This window comes from Pyxicephalus adspersus, chromosome 3 (genome assembly GCF_032062135.1).
Source record: "Pyxicephalus adspersus chromosome 3, UCB_Pads_2.0, whole genome shotgun sequence".
In the NCBI taxonomy this organism is placed as follows: domain Eukaryota; kingdom Metazoa; phylum Chordata; class Amphibia; order Anura; family Pyxicephalidae; genus Pyxicephalus; species Pyxicephalus adspersus.
In genome coordinates, this window is record NC_092860.1 from 116925858 (window position 1) to 116940728 (window position 14871).

Genomic DNA, 14871 nt, shown 5'->3' on the forward strand with positions numbered 1-14871 from the left:
AAAAACAGTACAATGAGAAAAAAATGTGTGTGTGTGTCTACCTTGACCCATAAGGTAAACGTAGATGTAGCTAGATTCTTAATCTCAAATCTTTCCAACATTATTTACAAAAGGGATCCTGACAACTCTAAACGCTTCAAAATCCACAATCCAACAATAGCAAATCCTAATTAACATAAAGTCATATTTATTTGTATAAATAGTCCACACTCATTGCTTCTTGAGATAGTTTCTTTAATACCTACAGTCGGGGCTTGATCTTTAGCAATACACAATAAAGACAGAAGATTCCAAGCAGGTATGAATGTCAGTAATGCGGAAGAGTCCATAAATAGTTTACAATAAATACAATATATAAGTATCAAACTGACTACAGCCAGGTAGATTTCTCCTTGGTAGCAACAGATTTCTCACTCTAAAAATGGAGGACATGGTGTTACTTCTGGTCTGTCATCCTCTTCCTCCATGTAGGACTAAAAGGATCTGGACCTTTGGGCAGGAATGTTATCAGACAATCTTAAAAAACTCCTAGGGGTATATTTATAAAGCAGTGAATGTGGCTTTCTCTGGAGAATTGGAGAATTATTCTCTTCCATTGAAATACATGGGTTTGGAAGATTCTTCACTATAGTGTCAGTGAATGTCAGCTTAATTAATGTATAATAAGGGATATATCTATCACTTGACCATCATTCTACTGCAATTAAAAAATGCATGATAATCACAAGGGTTACTTGAAACCTGGAGCATTCTTCAATGTGGCCATCTGTGGCCATCCCAATTTAGAAAATTACTTCTGCATTTGCACTCATCAAAAAGGTCAGTCAATAATTTCAGCACAACTTATGATTGTATTTGCTAGCATTCTGCTCAGTAGTTTATTACTGTTGATTTGATGAATGTTTGATATACATTGATAATAAAATTTTCATAGTAGGATTCTGTTTAGGATGAGAAAATGGATGTTACATTCAATTTAGTGTAGTATTTTAATCCTCATAAATAAGGAAGCAATTAAGCCTAAACTTAGTTGATTTCCTTTGTGCGTAGAGCCCGTATATTTCCTTCTTGTCTTCTGGGGATGGCCATTCTCCTTAGCTCGATGTAGGCTATTGCATCGGGCAGTGGACTTGTAATCCTCAGCTATCACATTTTTTGCCCTGCAGCTGTAATCTACATAAATTCACTCCTGTGACCGGTGCTTAGCATAAACGTGTTCTGTACAGGACTGCATAGTGCTGTGGCTGTTTGTTATGCAAATCCTAAGTCCTGGAGAGATCAGAAAATGGCTATATGGCATATACGTGTCTACATTTTGTAAGCCTCTGACACCTGGGAGCGGATAAAGTTATTGTTGTGTCTGTGCTGATAATACTGGGGCAATTCTCTGAGGCCAAGCACAACACTGCTAGGATTTCTCAAGTTACATTTTTAAATTGTTTATTGTTTGTTCTTGCTACTGAAAACTAATCTTTGTTGTACAAGAGTTAAAAAACGTTTTTTTGCTTATTTTAGATTTGTTGCAGTGCAAGCAACCAGCCACACACAGTCGCACCCTAAAATGTGAAAACGGCTTTCTGGGTAGGTTATTCTTGTACACAGTTCCTATCTGTGCTGTGTTTTCAAAACTCTGCTAATAATTTCCATCCTTCATCACAAAATCATTTTTGTTTTGTATTGGACTTTTTTAAGGGATTTCTCTTTTTTTAAGGAATTATTTTGTTTTCTGCTAAGCTTTTCTATTAAAATATAACTTGTACACTTACACTCATGTGGTGGTCCTGTCAACAAAAATCCTTTTTGCTGACTGTTTAGGTATTGTTTGTGGTGGCCAATAGCAAAATGGCAAGTAAGGGATTCTGGCAATGATATTTTGAATACAGTTGTCAGTGAGTAGCTTCAACCTGTTTTGGGACGCAGTTTAGACGGAAGTATGAAAAATCTACAACTGAGGGAGAACCAGGTTTTATAACATTTGAGTACATTTTAAAGGAAATAAGAGCATGCTCACAAGGTCTACAAAATACACTTTTTTTATTATGTAAATAGGCTGAAAAATGATTTAGATATTGAACACCTTTATATGGGTGATGCTGATAAAAATCATATTGTTTATATCTTACCATTTTTAGTGCTGCATTTTCATATTACTAGCTTAGTTAATGAAAGCAGAAATACCATTGTAGGTCAAGGATACAAAAGCTGCAGTACAATTCCGCTGCTATGGTTACTACAAACTGTCCACTTTTCTGCACGTGATAACCAGTGCCAATGTAGAGGTCCCTTACATATTGTTCCTCCTTTCTTCATACCATATGATATGGTTCTTTTTTTTTTTTAGTATAATATGAGGTATGAAAACTTGAACACATATTTACCTAGGTAGTGGACCCATTACTAGACCATAGTTACTGAACTTGAAGACCAAATAGCAGTTGTGATGAAAAAATCTTTTTAAAATAAAAAGATAGTTAACCATGTATGGTAATGACAAATACTTCCTGATCACATTCTAGTGATTGTTCATAAGTGCTATGTGTTTTATAAAAAGTGGCCCATTTTTAGATGTAGAGAAGAGAATAAAGGCTATGGTGTCAACAGCGGTGGATACTGTGTCCCTTATTTATTTAAATGGTACCAGTAAAATAACTACTTTTCAAAGCATCATGCAAGTTTTTGAGGTTAGGGTGTTTACGGACCAAAAACAACACTATGTTGGACCAAAACCCACTGGATAATCACAAACATGTTGTACTTATTATGCATTATGTCCAAGTGAGGGAGTGCAGGAATTGTGACCATCTGTACTCTAATAAATGGATATAATGTCCCAAATATGCCCAGTCTGTAGTTAATTATAGTCTGTTTGGATTAATTTACTTACCCACAGTTAAGGACTGGTTTCAGACAGCAATGAAACCAGCTAGTAATCTATCATCTATATACAGTGAAGGCTTAGAGTTTAGTAGTACTTATTGCTATTATTTTTACACTAGGCTTCCTCTATGTAAAAAAATTGAAAAGAGCCATACATATATAGAGTAACAGTGGTTTCTTTACCTCTAAAATTCCAACAAAAGAGAATAGGATAGATTGGTGTTCTTAAAGAGTGCCTTGGGCAATCGGGTGTATGCATTAGGATGTTAGTACCTTTTGAATGTGAGCTTGGCTTTAGTGAATGCACAACACACTTATTTTCAGTAAATTAGGTATAAGGTTGAGGTATCTGAGATTGACAGCATGGCAAGTGAGTTCATAATGTTTTATACGTCAGGCCCCTTATATATCACTGTACTTCCTGAAACCCAAGGATATTGCACATACCTTTGGAACCAATAATAATACTTTACAGTGTGGAATAAAGTAATATGAAACCTTATAATAAAAGTGTTTCTGACATTCTAACTGCAAAGGAGCAATAAAGATATATTTAATAGGTTGACACACACCATTTGGAACTTGAAGAAAGGCCCTAATTTATTTTATATTACAATTTTTTTTTGATTCATTAAAAATTTCTTGGCTCAAACTCTAACCAGACTGGAAGCAAAACAAGGAATAGCAGTCATCCAGAATGGTATAGATTGGCAGGTCCCCTCTGCTGTATTCCACATTTCAGATGTAAAGGAAATTGCAGTATGTGGAAGCAGGTATCAAGCTGCACAGGGTTGAAAGGTATGAAAGGCAAACACATATCACGTTAGTAATATCCATACTGTGAGGTTAAAGATTTATCCTTTGTGCAGGCCTAGGGGACAGTTTTTATTTATGTTACAGGCATAGGTGTTCTGTAATAAAACAAATGAGGCAGCTGTCACTGGCTGGAAACATTTTGGGTCAAGGAAACTATATGATCCAAGCACAATCATTACGCAGTCATAGCATGTGATTTCCTATGTGCACATAAAGAGATGTGTTCCTGTTCATAAGTAAAAGAATGTGATTAAGTGCTAACACAGACAGAGTTAACTATTAGGGGTACAGAAGACACAAACACTTCCAGGCCCAATACCCCTGAGGAGTTTATAGAAAATATACAATTTTTTAAAAATTTGCAATACTGCAAACTGTGCTATATATAACTATTTTCATTTCTTTTGGGCCAACCTATAAAATTAGTCATTGGTAAAATAATGGTGTTTGCTTTAGACTATAGTTATTTGTTCACTTTTGACAACTGTAATCTAAATGATTGCTTTAAGAAACACCACTACCTTGGCATATACCAGTTTTATAAATGTGCTTTTCTGCCTCTATGATTGATATTCTGCTTCATATGGGAATGGGTATATAAGAGTATTCCTCTCTGGTTGACTTTGTGTTCATATGGAAATGGGAATACAGTATTTTTATAATATATGCTATCCCATATATGTTGACTTGTGTTGCTCACTGGTATTGAAAAAAAAGCATGGGGATCACAAAAGGCAGCCTTACGAATCACCCAGTGACTGCTAGTCTGAACATCGCTTTCTTTCTGCAGTCGTAAGGCCTTCACTGCGGGTTTTCCTTTCTATCCCACAAAATACCTTTGCATATATCTTCATATCTAATTAGATGAATGGATAGCAAAGACACATCTCCAGCAAGGAAACACAATTCTCTATTAGTTTAACGTAGCTTACATCCCCTTTGGAAAGATTTGCCAGCATCCCATTGTTTTATTTGTATTAATAAAGAATTGGCCAGCTGCACGATACCTTCCGGAATTCTTTACGTCAGCTACAATGAGTTCTTTTAGTATTTTAGCCATAGGAAGAAAAAAAATTGCTCCGTTATAAATTGTTATGCTTTGTAAAGGCTGTGCAAGAGCACTTTTCAATAGTGTTATTTGCATGTAGAGTTTTAATTAAGAGATAACTGTCGCCACAGGTTGACTGCATAAGGCTGCACTATCCAGCTGGGAGATAAATGCCAGCGCCAAGTTTTACAGGTTGACTAGAAAACAGGGGGTCTATAGTATAAAATGGATTTATAATTAAAAGGAAGAACAAAAATGCTGTTGAAGTTAGTCTGGGTGGGTTACAGAAAAAAAAGGAAAAGAGAAAAAACTTGATACATGTTAAAGTATCTATATATTCCTAAACAGGTCATACTGGTGCTGATCAGTAAAAATATATTTATCAGTAGGAACAGTTGATGAAACCTTTAGTGTCTTCATAAAAAAGTGCAATGGATTTTACCCCCCTCATTTTAATTAATTAAACTAATAAATAATGAACTCTTTTAAAGATAATCAAAGCTGTGCAATTTCAAAGGTCTGCATGACAGCTGGGATGTGTATAGCATACTTGCAGTAATGGCAAATTTCTGGTCACTTACAAGCTTATTTATCTCAGTTCCTGTTGTATAAGGAAGTATATATAGGAAGTGTATATATATATATATATATATATATATATATATGTGTGTATATATAAGGATGTAAAGGGATATCTCCCAAAACAGATATCTGACATAAATTTCAACTTAAAAAAAATGGTTTGGCCAAAGATGCACTTTATTAGAAAAGACTGATAGGATGATATTTTTTTTTATCAATCTGTTCACACTTTGATACAAGGGAAATCTGTATGGGATTTGAAAGTTTATTGCCTTCTTCATTCACAAAAGCAAATACCAACTGTTTGTGTTAAAGTTAATTTAACCTCCCTGGCGGTATTCTTAAGTGTGGCTCAGGGTGGATTGTCCATACCAAAAGCTCCACTCGGGGTGGAATTTCCAGGGAGTTTACCAAGTCCTACCTGGTTCCCACCTTCATGCGGCGTCCTCCAGCAGTGCCCCGAGGCGTCCTCCGGCGATACCCGGCATCTGCTTCCAGACTACACAGATGCCGGCGGGGGACCTTGGGGCCGCGAGGCCAGGGGAAGCAAATACCAGGATTTGCTCGCGAGTCTTAGGCTGGAGTGTGGGACCGTTAGGAAGGTAGGTGGGACGGGGCGGGACATTTTTGAATGTACCGCTTTAACATTTAAAAATCTTCATTATTCACACCACCAGGGAGGTTAAAGGCCACATTTCCCCTCTTCTCCTATTATTTTCCACACCAGGGTTAGTTATAGTAACGGAATCTATTTTGATGTAGAAAAGCAAGAGATACTTTTCTAATTGCTAAGTAAACAAATCAGGAAGACCTTACCTGGAGAATGATACAACAAGTACACAAAAAAATAATTTTTTTATCACTTGTGTAGCTCTCTTTGTGAACAGGATATGATCTAACCAAATAAAAGTAGCAAAGCGTTTTTTAAAGATTACTTTGCTCCTAAAAGCACTTTAAAAGTTAAATGAAACCCTGTCTATAAAAATGTGAGCTGCTAGATGTGTCTTCCTGTTGTTATCCCCATATTGTAGTACTATTTCTATTGTGTTGAATTAGACCACTGTGACATAGGAAAAATGTTTATAGGTTTGTTTGTTCTATTAAATAACATACAAAGACCTCTTCTTAACTGTACTGTATAGACCACCATTAGCTTATTTTTGCCTTTGTCGTCTTTTGTGCTGAAAAGGGTACAGTGCACAATCATTATAACTGAATTATATATAACACTCTGCAGACAACAAACTATCATGAGCTTCAAAGGATAACCATAGCCTTTTAATGTATATTAGATATATACACAAAGAAGAACCAAGTAGACTGTGCAATAATAGGATTATGTATTGCATAGCTTAATCATTCTAAGATAAAATATATTTATAATTGGGTTGGGATACATGTATAATTCATGACTCTCCCCTATAAACGAAGATAACTAAAATAAGAACATGTAAAAAAATGCCGTCTTAAACTCCAATTTTCCCTATGAATGAAATTTACACATTAATTTGCAGATGGTTCAGCTAAATTCTTGAAACACACGGTGTAACACAATGTGTTATATTTAGCCAGGAATTCTTTGTAATCCTCCAGTTCCTCGTTATCACACAATAAATAAATGATGGCAGGGAAAACATATGTAGCTATGTAATGTGTTGTAAATGTAAGATTAGATACTCCAAGCCAGGGCCCAGTTACTGTATAGAAGTGAAAGGAAAGGGTTTGTGATAAGACTTGCTGTACAGATTAGAAACCCTTTGTGGACAGTAGATTCTGTCTAACCTTAAGTCATGTCCATATTTGAGATATATATATAGTGTAGTTGATTTTTTTCATAAATAAGTGGTAGTAGAAGTTAGTTAGACATGTGCCCATAATACACCCATAATTAGATTTACAAAGTTCTCCCCAGACTTTGCAGGCTACTGGAGCACAAAGTCTGAATGTTGAATCCAAGGATATTTAATAAGGAACAGTCATTTTAGGCACCAACACCTCCAGGCATTGGGCTGGGAATAAGAGGTAGGGTGTGCTCTCATACAAGTGTAACTGCATCAAAAATGTAGTTATACTTTAAGTGACAAAGGCACCTGAGTTCAGTCAGGTGTTAGGATAATTTTGATTTGGTGAGAGCTCATATTCCCGGTTACAGCCAAAACCAAGAATCTACACAGGTTCTTCCAGGCTTCACAGTGTTGTTGCATTTCAACAGTGGTAACCCTAACTCCGTCTGGAGTTGTGTCATAATACTGCCACAATTCTGGGTTGAACACTGGATTTATTTTTTTAATACAGATTGAACACACAGGCCCGTGGGGGTGAAGGTGAGGAGGTTGTGTTCAAACAGGCACTATTATATCTAGATATCTGCGATTCTCCAAAAATATCCAATTTTGTTGGTTGTCTGGAGAAGCTCAGTGTTTAAACGGATGACATCCAGAGACATTAAGCCAACATTAGGCTATACTGGGGAACAGTCACCTTATATCTAAATCTAGGGAAAATAGAAAAAATACTGTATGCAATATGGGGTAAAACTTTTCCTAAATTGCATACTACTAGCATTAACATTGCTTGAGTTAGCAGATCTTTTTCCAGCCAAGTGATTGTGCTCACTGGCTGTTACAAACTGACAGAACACCATTAGCTGCAAAGGGATTTTAATGTCACCCTAGTTTATTGGTTACCACATGTGATTACTATATATACATGTAAACTTAACTTGCATGGTTAAGTCAGCCACAACACCCCACCTTCTCCTTTTTACAGAAAACAGGAGCCCTTTTTTATCTGCAATGGTCTCGATGGATAGTAATAGAATATTCCATCAATTCAGACAACAAAGTAAGTTTTCTTGTCACTTGAACACTGGTGATGGATCTTCCTGAATGTGGCCAACCTTTCACTAAGTATTCAGTTTCCAATTTATTTAGCTGTTTATTTGTTTAGCTGTTTATTGCAGTAAACTAACAGGGCACTGGCCACAACATCATAGGAGGAATGTAAAAATGCCCTTTCTTTTTTCTCCTTTTATTTTGTAAGATTTCAGGTAAAGAAATAAAAGAAATAAAAAAAACATATTTAGTACAATAGGATGCAGAGTGATAGCTCTCAAATATATCTAAACATCCATAGATATACAACTGGACTAATGAGCAAATGTGATATACTTGCCAACTTGACTTTTCTTTCTGAACAAGTGTGTGATCTTAGCTTGATCTTTACTCTAATTTGCTTCTTTGATAATGCAATTTTCACATTTGTACATTAGAGAGCATATTTCCACTGTTCGGAAGAAAAGTTGTTTGTTTATTATAGGTTATAACAAGAAACTCTCAAGTGTTAGTTTTATTGGCACAAATAATAGTTTTGTTTGTCCTTTCTCGCACAAGCGGTCTTCATTTTAAGATAGTACACAATAAAGTATCATATTATTATGTGACACGTTAAAATAGAAGATATTTATAAGAGGCTTACTGTCGTGTCCCTTGAGGAATAGTCTCTTTGATAGTGTATCTTGTAATGTACTGAGCCAGCGTAACTGTAAGACCCTAGAGAGGCTCTGTACTGAGCAGTAATACATTACTGTTTAATCCTATAGAAAGCCAGCGATAAATTGTCACCTGGTATTATATTGTGACAATGCGTGTAATCCAATGTAAACTTGTGATAAATTGTTGTATAAAGATGTATTTAACTCCGAATACTACTGATGAACTGTGATGGCCTGTGATATTGATACATTTCAGGAGCTTAACCGGAAAACACATTCATGGTGGTAGAAATGGCCATATTTTCTGATCTGTTGCTATAGATCATCTCCCTAGGGAGGCTTCATAGATGTCTTTATTTGTTCTCGGATTTTGATTAGTGCTGGATGTAGCCAAACATCTATATTTGGCTTGGGCCTGCACTTGTACTGCTGAGAACGTCTCCGTGATAAATCTCCACTCAGCAAACATTGTCTATGAAAACAACAACTCACAACACTGTGAACATAAGAAAAAGCAGATTATTCTGTGCGAAGAGATCGTTCTCTTCTCCCCCTCTTGTGTGCGTTAAAGCTAGAACAAAACAAGGGCTGCAGATAGTATCAGTGCTTGTATGATGCTGTAGTATTATATGACACACGTGGTAGTAGTTTGTAGACAGCCTGCACCATCTACAGGCAATGTACAGCACTTTCAATCTTGTCTCCTAACCTACCAATTAGCAGGTGTGAGCGGCTGCTAGCAACATGTGCCATACTTCCAGATTTGCAGAAGTTAAGAAAGCCAGTTGATTAATCCTTAATAAGCCATGCTTTATAATCCTGCTGTTACATATAACATCATTGTGTGCATGCTCGTCTGGCTATACACTGTCTTATAAGTGTTGCTCCATATCTGAGTACATTTATCAATAGGCAAGTACAGAAAGCCAGTTATGGGCAAAGAATAAGACAAATTTTGGCATACTGGAATTGTATTTGTGTATAGTGTTTATTTTCGGTTTGCTGCAGATTGGAGCAGAATGCCCAGATTTTACAAGTGTTGAGAAGTATTTATGTGAATTGAATGTTTTTCATTTTGGGTTTTAAGTGGAGCTTTTATGGCCAAATCAAAATAAACAGTTCTTTTTTTTCAATAATCTGTTTCTTTTCTGGAGATCCTGCCACTTCCTCTTTTAGGCTAACAAAGCCATACCTCTCAACTATTGGAGATGGGGAGGAGGAACAACTTTAGGTCAATGTATGTAGGAAAATTACACACCTGTTTAATGTTCCCATTTTGCCCACCAAAAAAGTAATTTTCATAAAACAATTGGTTATATCTATAAGTGTTTTTTTCAAGCTGCATTAGCTTTTTAAATGAAGAATTGGAATAACTGGATTAAATGTTTATTGCAAAATAACACTTCAATAGGTAAATAATACATTATATTAATGGAGGTGTTTATGAAGAATAAAGATTGACAGTTCCTCCAAATCGGGGATCATTGGAGGTATGTAACAGAAAGCACTACCTTATAATTAGTAGCAACATTGTCAGCCTGCCTCTTCAGATGGACGTTGGGTTTCTTTACTGAGGAATACATGTGACGTGCTGAGAATACTGCTGCTAATTGCAAGGGATCAGCTTAGCGTTTGCCATCCTAAGAACAGGAAGAGCTTTTACTTCCGTGATCTCCAGGTAAGAGACAGGTTCACAAAATTATTTGCTCAGGCAACTGTATACATTTAAATGTAATAACAACTATGCAAATTTTTAGACAAAGTGACACATTTTTTCCTCCTACACAGTTGCCTTATAATGGCCAGTTTTGGCAACAGTCAAAACAGAAAAGGGATTTATTTGTGGTTTAAAATGGTTACCATCATTGATATCAATAGCATGTTATTTTGCTTATTATATTTCTATTTTGTTTACTTCCAATTGTTTTCTCATATTTTTCTCCTTGTCGTATCAATGCATGACTCCATGGCTTGTTTTTACATTTTGGTTATTTCTGTCCTTAGGTTCTCCCATGCCATCCTCATCTTCTAGTCCTTCCGTAATTGAACATTTACATTCCCCTTCTTCATCTCCCCATCTCCATGACAAGCAGAGGTGGTTTTTAAGTGCTAGTGCCAAGCAGTCAGTTCAGGACTCTGATGACGAGTTCAGTGCCAGCACACATTTGGTGCATCCAAGCTTTCTATCAGAGAGTGTCCCGTGTCATGGTAAGCGTAGGACACCTTGTCCATAGTTCTGCTCTAAAATCATTGATGCATTGTTTTATTGAAACTTCTTTTTCTTACTGTTTATATACAATATATCTCATGTGTGCGTCTATACGTATATATAGTGTGTGCATTATCCTGTATTACCTCTTAACTTCTTGACCACAAAAAGGTCAGCCAGAATTTACATGTACAACCCATTATCCATTTAAAAATATTGGGTCACACTCAAGTTGAGCCAAGTATCAAGAAATTATATTTAGTAATTGAGTAAAGTAAAATTTAACTCAAGTCAAACTCAAATCAAACTATTTAATGTACAATGCTGCGTATGTTGGAACTATATAAATCATGTTTTTTATTATTATTATCATTATTAATAATAATAATAATAATAATAATAATAATAATAATAATAATAATAACAATATTATTAATAATAATAAAAAAAACACATTTGCCATTTTGCTTTACCAACTTACCATTTTGCATCTACTAACCAGAGCTCAACCAACCAACTTTCCCCTTTAGAAGCTCTGCATTATTTACATCCTACAGCTAGATCCCATTATATTTCTATAGCAGCTTTTCTGAGACAGGAGTCTCATAGAAGGCTACGTTATAGAGATCTGTGGGGTTGTACTGAGAACATTCAGAATTTGGGTAGTTAAGGCAAGCAACATGATGTAAACATTGTATCAATAATTAGGCAAGCATGAAGCAAGAGGATTAGTTTAACTCAGGGAGGTGAAGGCAAGATAGAAAAAGTGTGTATCTTTTAACACCAACCTACTTCTGATGATGTAAATTACCTGGCTGTTGACTGCTTCATTTGTGCCCAATGGGCTTGCCCAGAAAAGTTTGTGGATCGGGGGATATCCCCTGACCTCACTGTATCATTATTTAGTTAGGAGTAAAAGCTTAAAACAGCCAGGCAATTAGTTTTTTTTTTTTGTTTATTATAAGTAGGGTTGCAATTGTGTATCTCTCATGGTAGTGATCCTATTGTTTCAGAAGTAACAGATTAGGACGGAGGCATACCATTTCATTGATTATTGCTGCAGAGTAGGATAACTCTACTGCAATTATATTTGGTTGTTGCAGAACAGGATCACTTTAATCAAAAGTTTGATTCCAGCACTGTTCCAAGCACATATGTGATTAAGCAGCATAAAAAAACATGCCACCTTTAGCAGCTGCTTCACCGGCTTTCAATGCACATTTGTTTGCCCATAATGCCACAGAAATTAAATTTAGCCCCGAGCTAAGCAGCTGTGGACTTACCCTTACCCCCTGGCATCCTGCCACAGAGACATGTAACTTTGACAGATATGGTGCTATAGCAAGTTACAGAGCTGTCTATCAGCTTGTCTGTCAAAGAACAGAGTTACAGCTCATTAGGTGCCCTGACAAAATAATCACAATGATCCATGACTGGACAACAATGTTAATCTATAAGATCTGTCTGTGCGGATTTATTAGGTTTCATTTATATTGTTCAGCAATCATGCACAGAAACCTCAGACAGTATTCATACTGGCTCTAGGGAATTTATAGCTGTACTGTAATAGTAGAATAATTGTTCTAATGTGCATACATAGGTGAGGATAGGTGCACACAAGGTGAAGATGATGATCGAAGTGTCCATTTCAACCTGTGTCCACTTCAACCTGTGTCCACTTCAAACATCCAGTCCTGTAATGACAAATCTAACAAATAGAAATGTAATTTGTATACACAAGTGAATATCTGAAACAAACATGAGTTCAGTGTGAGAATCCATTGTGAGTGTTTGCAGTCAGCGATTTACTTGTTTTAATGTAATTTAATAAATCAAAATCTGAATCCTGGAAAAGCAGAGACTTATTTCTGTGAAATTACAATGCACTTTACTTAGCTAAATGAATTCCACTGAATACAGATACAGAATTACAACAGCTAGACCTTAACCTTTGTGGAATCTGGAAAGTTTTATGTTTTGCTTGAAATGGGGCGAGTGGCAACGATGTCATCCAATAACTTCTTCAACAATTTTTTGAAGCCGTGTTTAAATTAAACTAAGGTCACATTCCATTGATGGGTTTATTTCCTTGTAAACTGCATTTTACTTATGAAATCAGTGAAGTGCAAAATTACATAAAGCAGAACCGACTAGATGTAACAGCATAACAATGACGTACAATGTAATAAAAGTATTCTAGAGAAACATAATATACCGGTACACCATTATAACACATAATGGCGTAATACCATAATAAAACACCAAATCAATGTTACATAACCTAATATACCAATACAACATTTTACCCGGGAGTTAGAAAAATCTGTGCATGGTTTAACACAGTTCTTGAATATATCTATTCGAAACATACCAAATTACTTGGCATTACACCAGATTTTCTGCTGGTTAAAGATCTGTCATTTGTAGAGCAGGAATGTGGTGTTGTAATGCAGGTTTAAACGTACGTTCATTAAATTCATGCTGCTGATGATCAGTTAGGTAAAACAAAGTTGGATTTTTTTTTCAAGCCCTGGTAAAGCCATAAACCTTTTATATATATATATATATATATATATATATATATATATATATATATATATGTTTATATGTGTGCATTGCAAACCAATGGTATGGTATAATTGTTTACACTATTGTATTGTATGATTCTTACACAGAAATACCATTAACCTCTACTGTTAATGGGATGATATTTTCTGCCTTCCTTCTCTATGGTGGCATCCATACTTGTAGTGCTAAGGAATAAAGTGAACGGGGTTGATTTACTTAAAGTATGAAAGTTGTTCCCTTGTAAGCAATTTTTCACTTTATTGAGAAAATGAGGCAAAGTTTTGCTAATGTTGACCTTCTAATCACATGCCAGGGAAAATCTGTTATTATAGATTTCCTTGCAGGTGATAGGGTATTTTTTGCAATGTAAACTATAATCCCATTTACTAAGGTAAGTGAATTCTCCCTTGCAGGGTGGTAGTTCACCTTGGTGAGTAAACAATTACATTAATTTAGTAAATCAACCCCCAAATTGTCTGAGCAGTTTTGGAGTTCACTGAGATGCACAGTCAAGCTTTGGTTCCTGCTGTGACGTTACATTTAGATACAAGGAGCAATTGCTATTATGGAAATAGAAAAAAAGCCAAAGTTTAGTATCTGAGTATCTGTTTTTGTGACTTCTTTTGACTTTGTCTGATACCAGCGAGCAGCCAGTCAGCAACCTATCTATACAGTATGAGTGAGTAACTCCAGAGATTAAGGAAGTACAAATTTATATAATGATATAAATGTTAAATTTTAGCACGGCCATGGCCCCTTGCACTTTTCAATCCTTCTATTATGTAATGTATGCCTTCCTTCACTTTAAAGGACCAATATAGTGTCTTACTTAGGCGGTAGAAGGGATGGACCAATGTTAGCTTTATTAGGAAAAGTTGTGATTTACATAGGCAGACTTTCTTTGTGTTTATATGTGCCATCTTGTCATGCACATGTTTTAGATTGTAACCTGTTCTATTACATTTAGTTTTTTTGTGCTTAAGAATCTTTTTTTTATGTTGTTTTGTTTAAGGGATAATACCAACACTGACCTGACAACACAGGAACTATATATATAGTATATAAATGCTGAAAGAAGCAATTACATACACCAAGCTGAATTTGCTGTCTCGTGTTTTAGAACATAAACAGGCCTGTCCCATAACATATGAATAGTTAAAAACATACTGATGTAGAACTATTGTTTTTGCTGTTAAAACATTGATTTTGGCTACTCTAAATCAACTAAATCAAACTCTACTCTAAAAGCCAGTCCTGCGCATATTTTGGGATTTGGTG

The 14871-nt window shown here is 35.7% G+C and overlaps 1 protein-coding gene across 16 annotated transcripts in view; it reads left to right on the forward strand.

Moving 5' to 3' along the window:
• The window catches only part of TENM3 (teneurin transmembrane protein 3), a 699726-nt gene that overhangs the window by 467646 nt on the left and 217209 nt on the right, over positions 1-14871 (forward strand). For 12 of the 16 annotated variants that reach the window (XM_072406090.1, XM_072406089.1, XM_072406092.1 and 9 more), the window contains 2 exons: positions 1516-1581; positions 10821-11024. The exons of 1 other annotated variant lie outside the window; for it this stretch is intronic. In XM_072406090.1, coding sequence (XP_072262191.1) covers positions 1516-1581; positions 10821-11024 — 270 coding nt within the window. The remainder of the gene's footprint in view (positions 1-1515; positions 1582-10820; positions 11025-14871) is intronic. 3 more of the 16 variants (XM_072406096.1, XM_072406100.1, XM_072406097.1) reach the window with 2 other exon arrangements.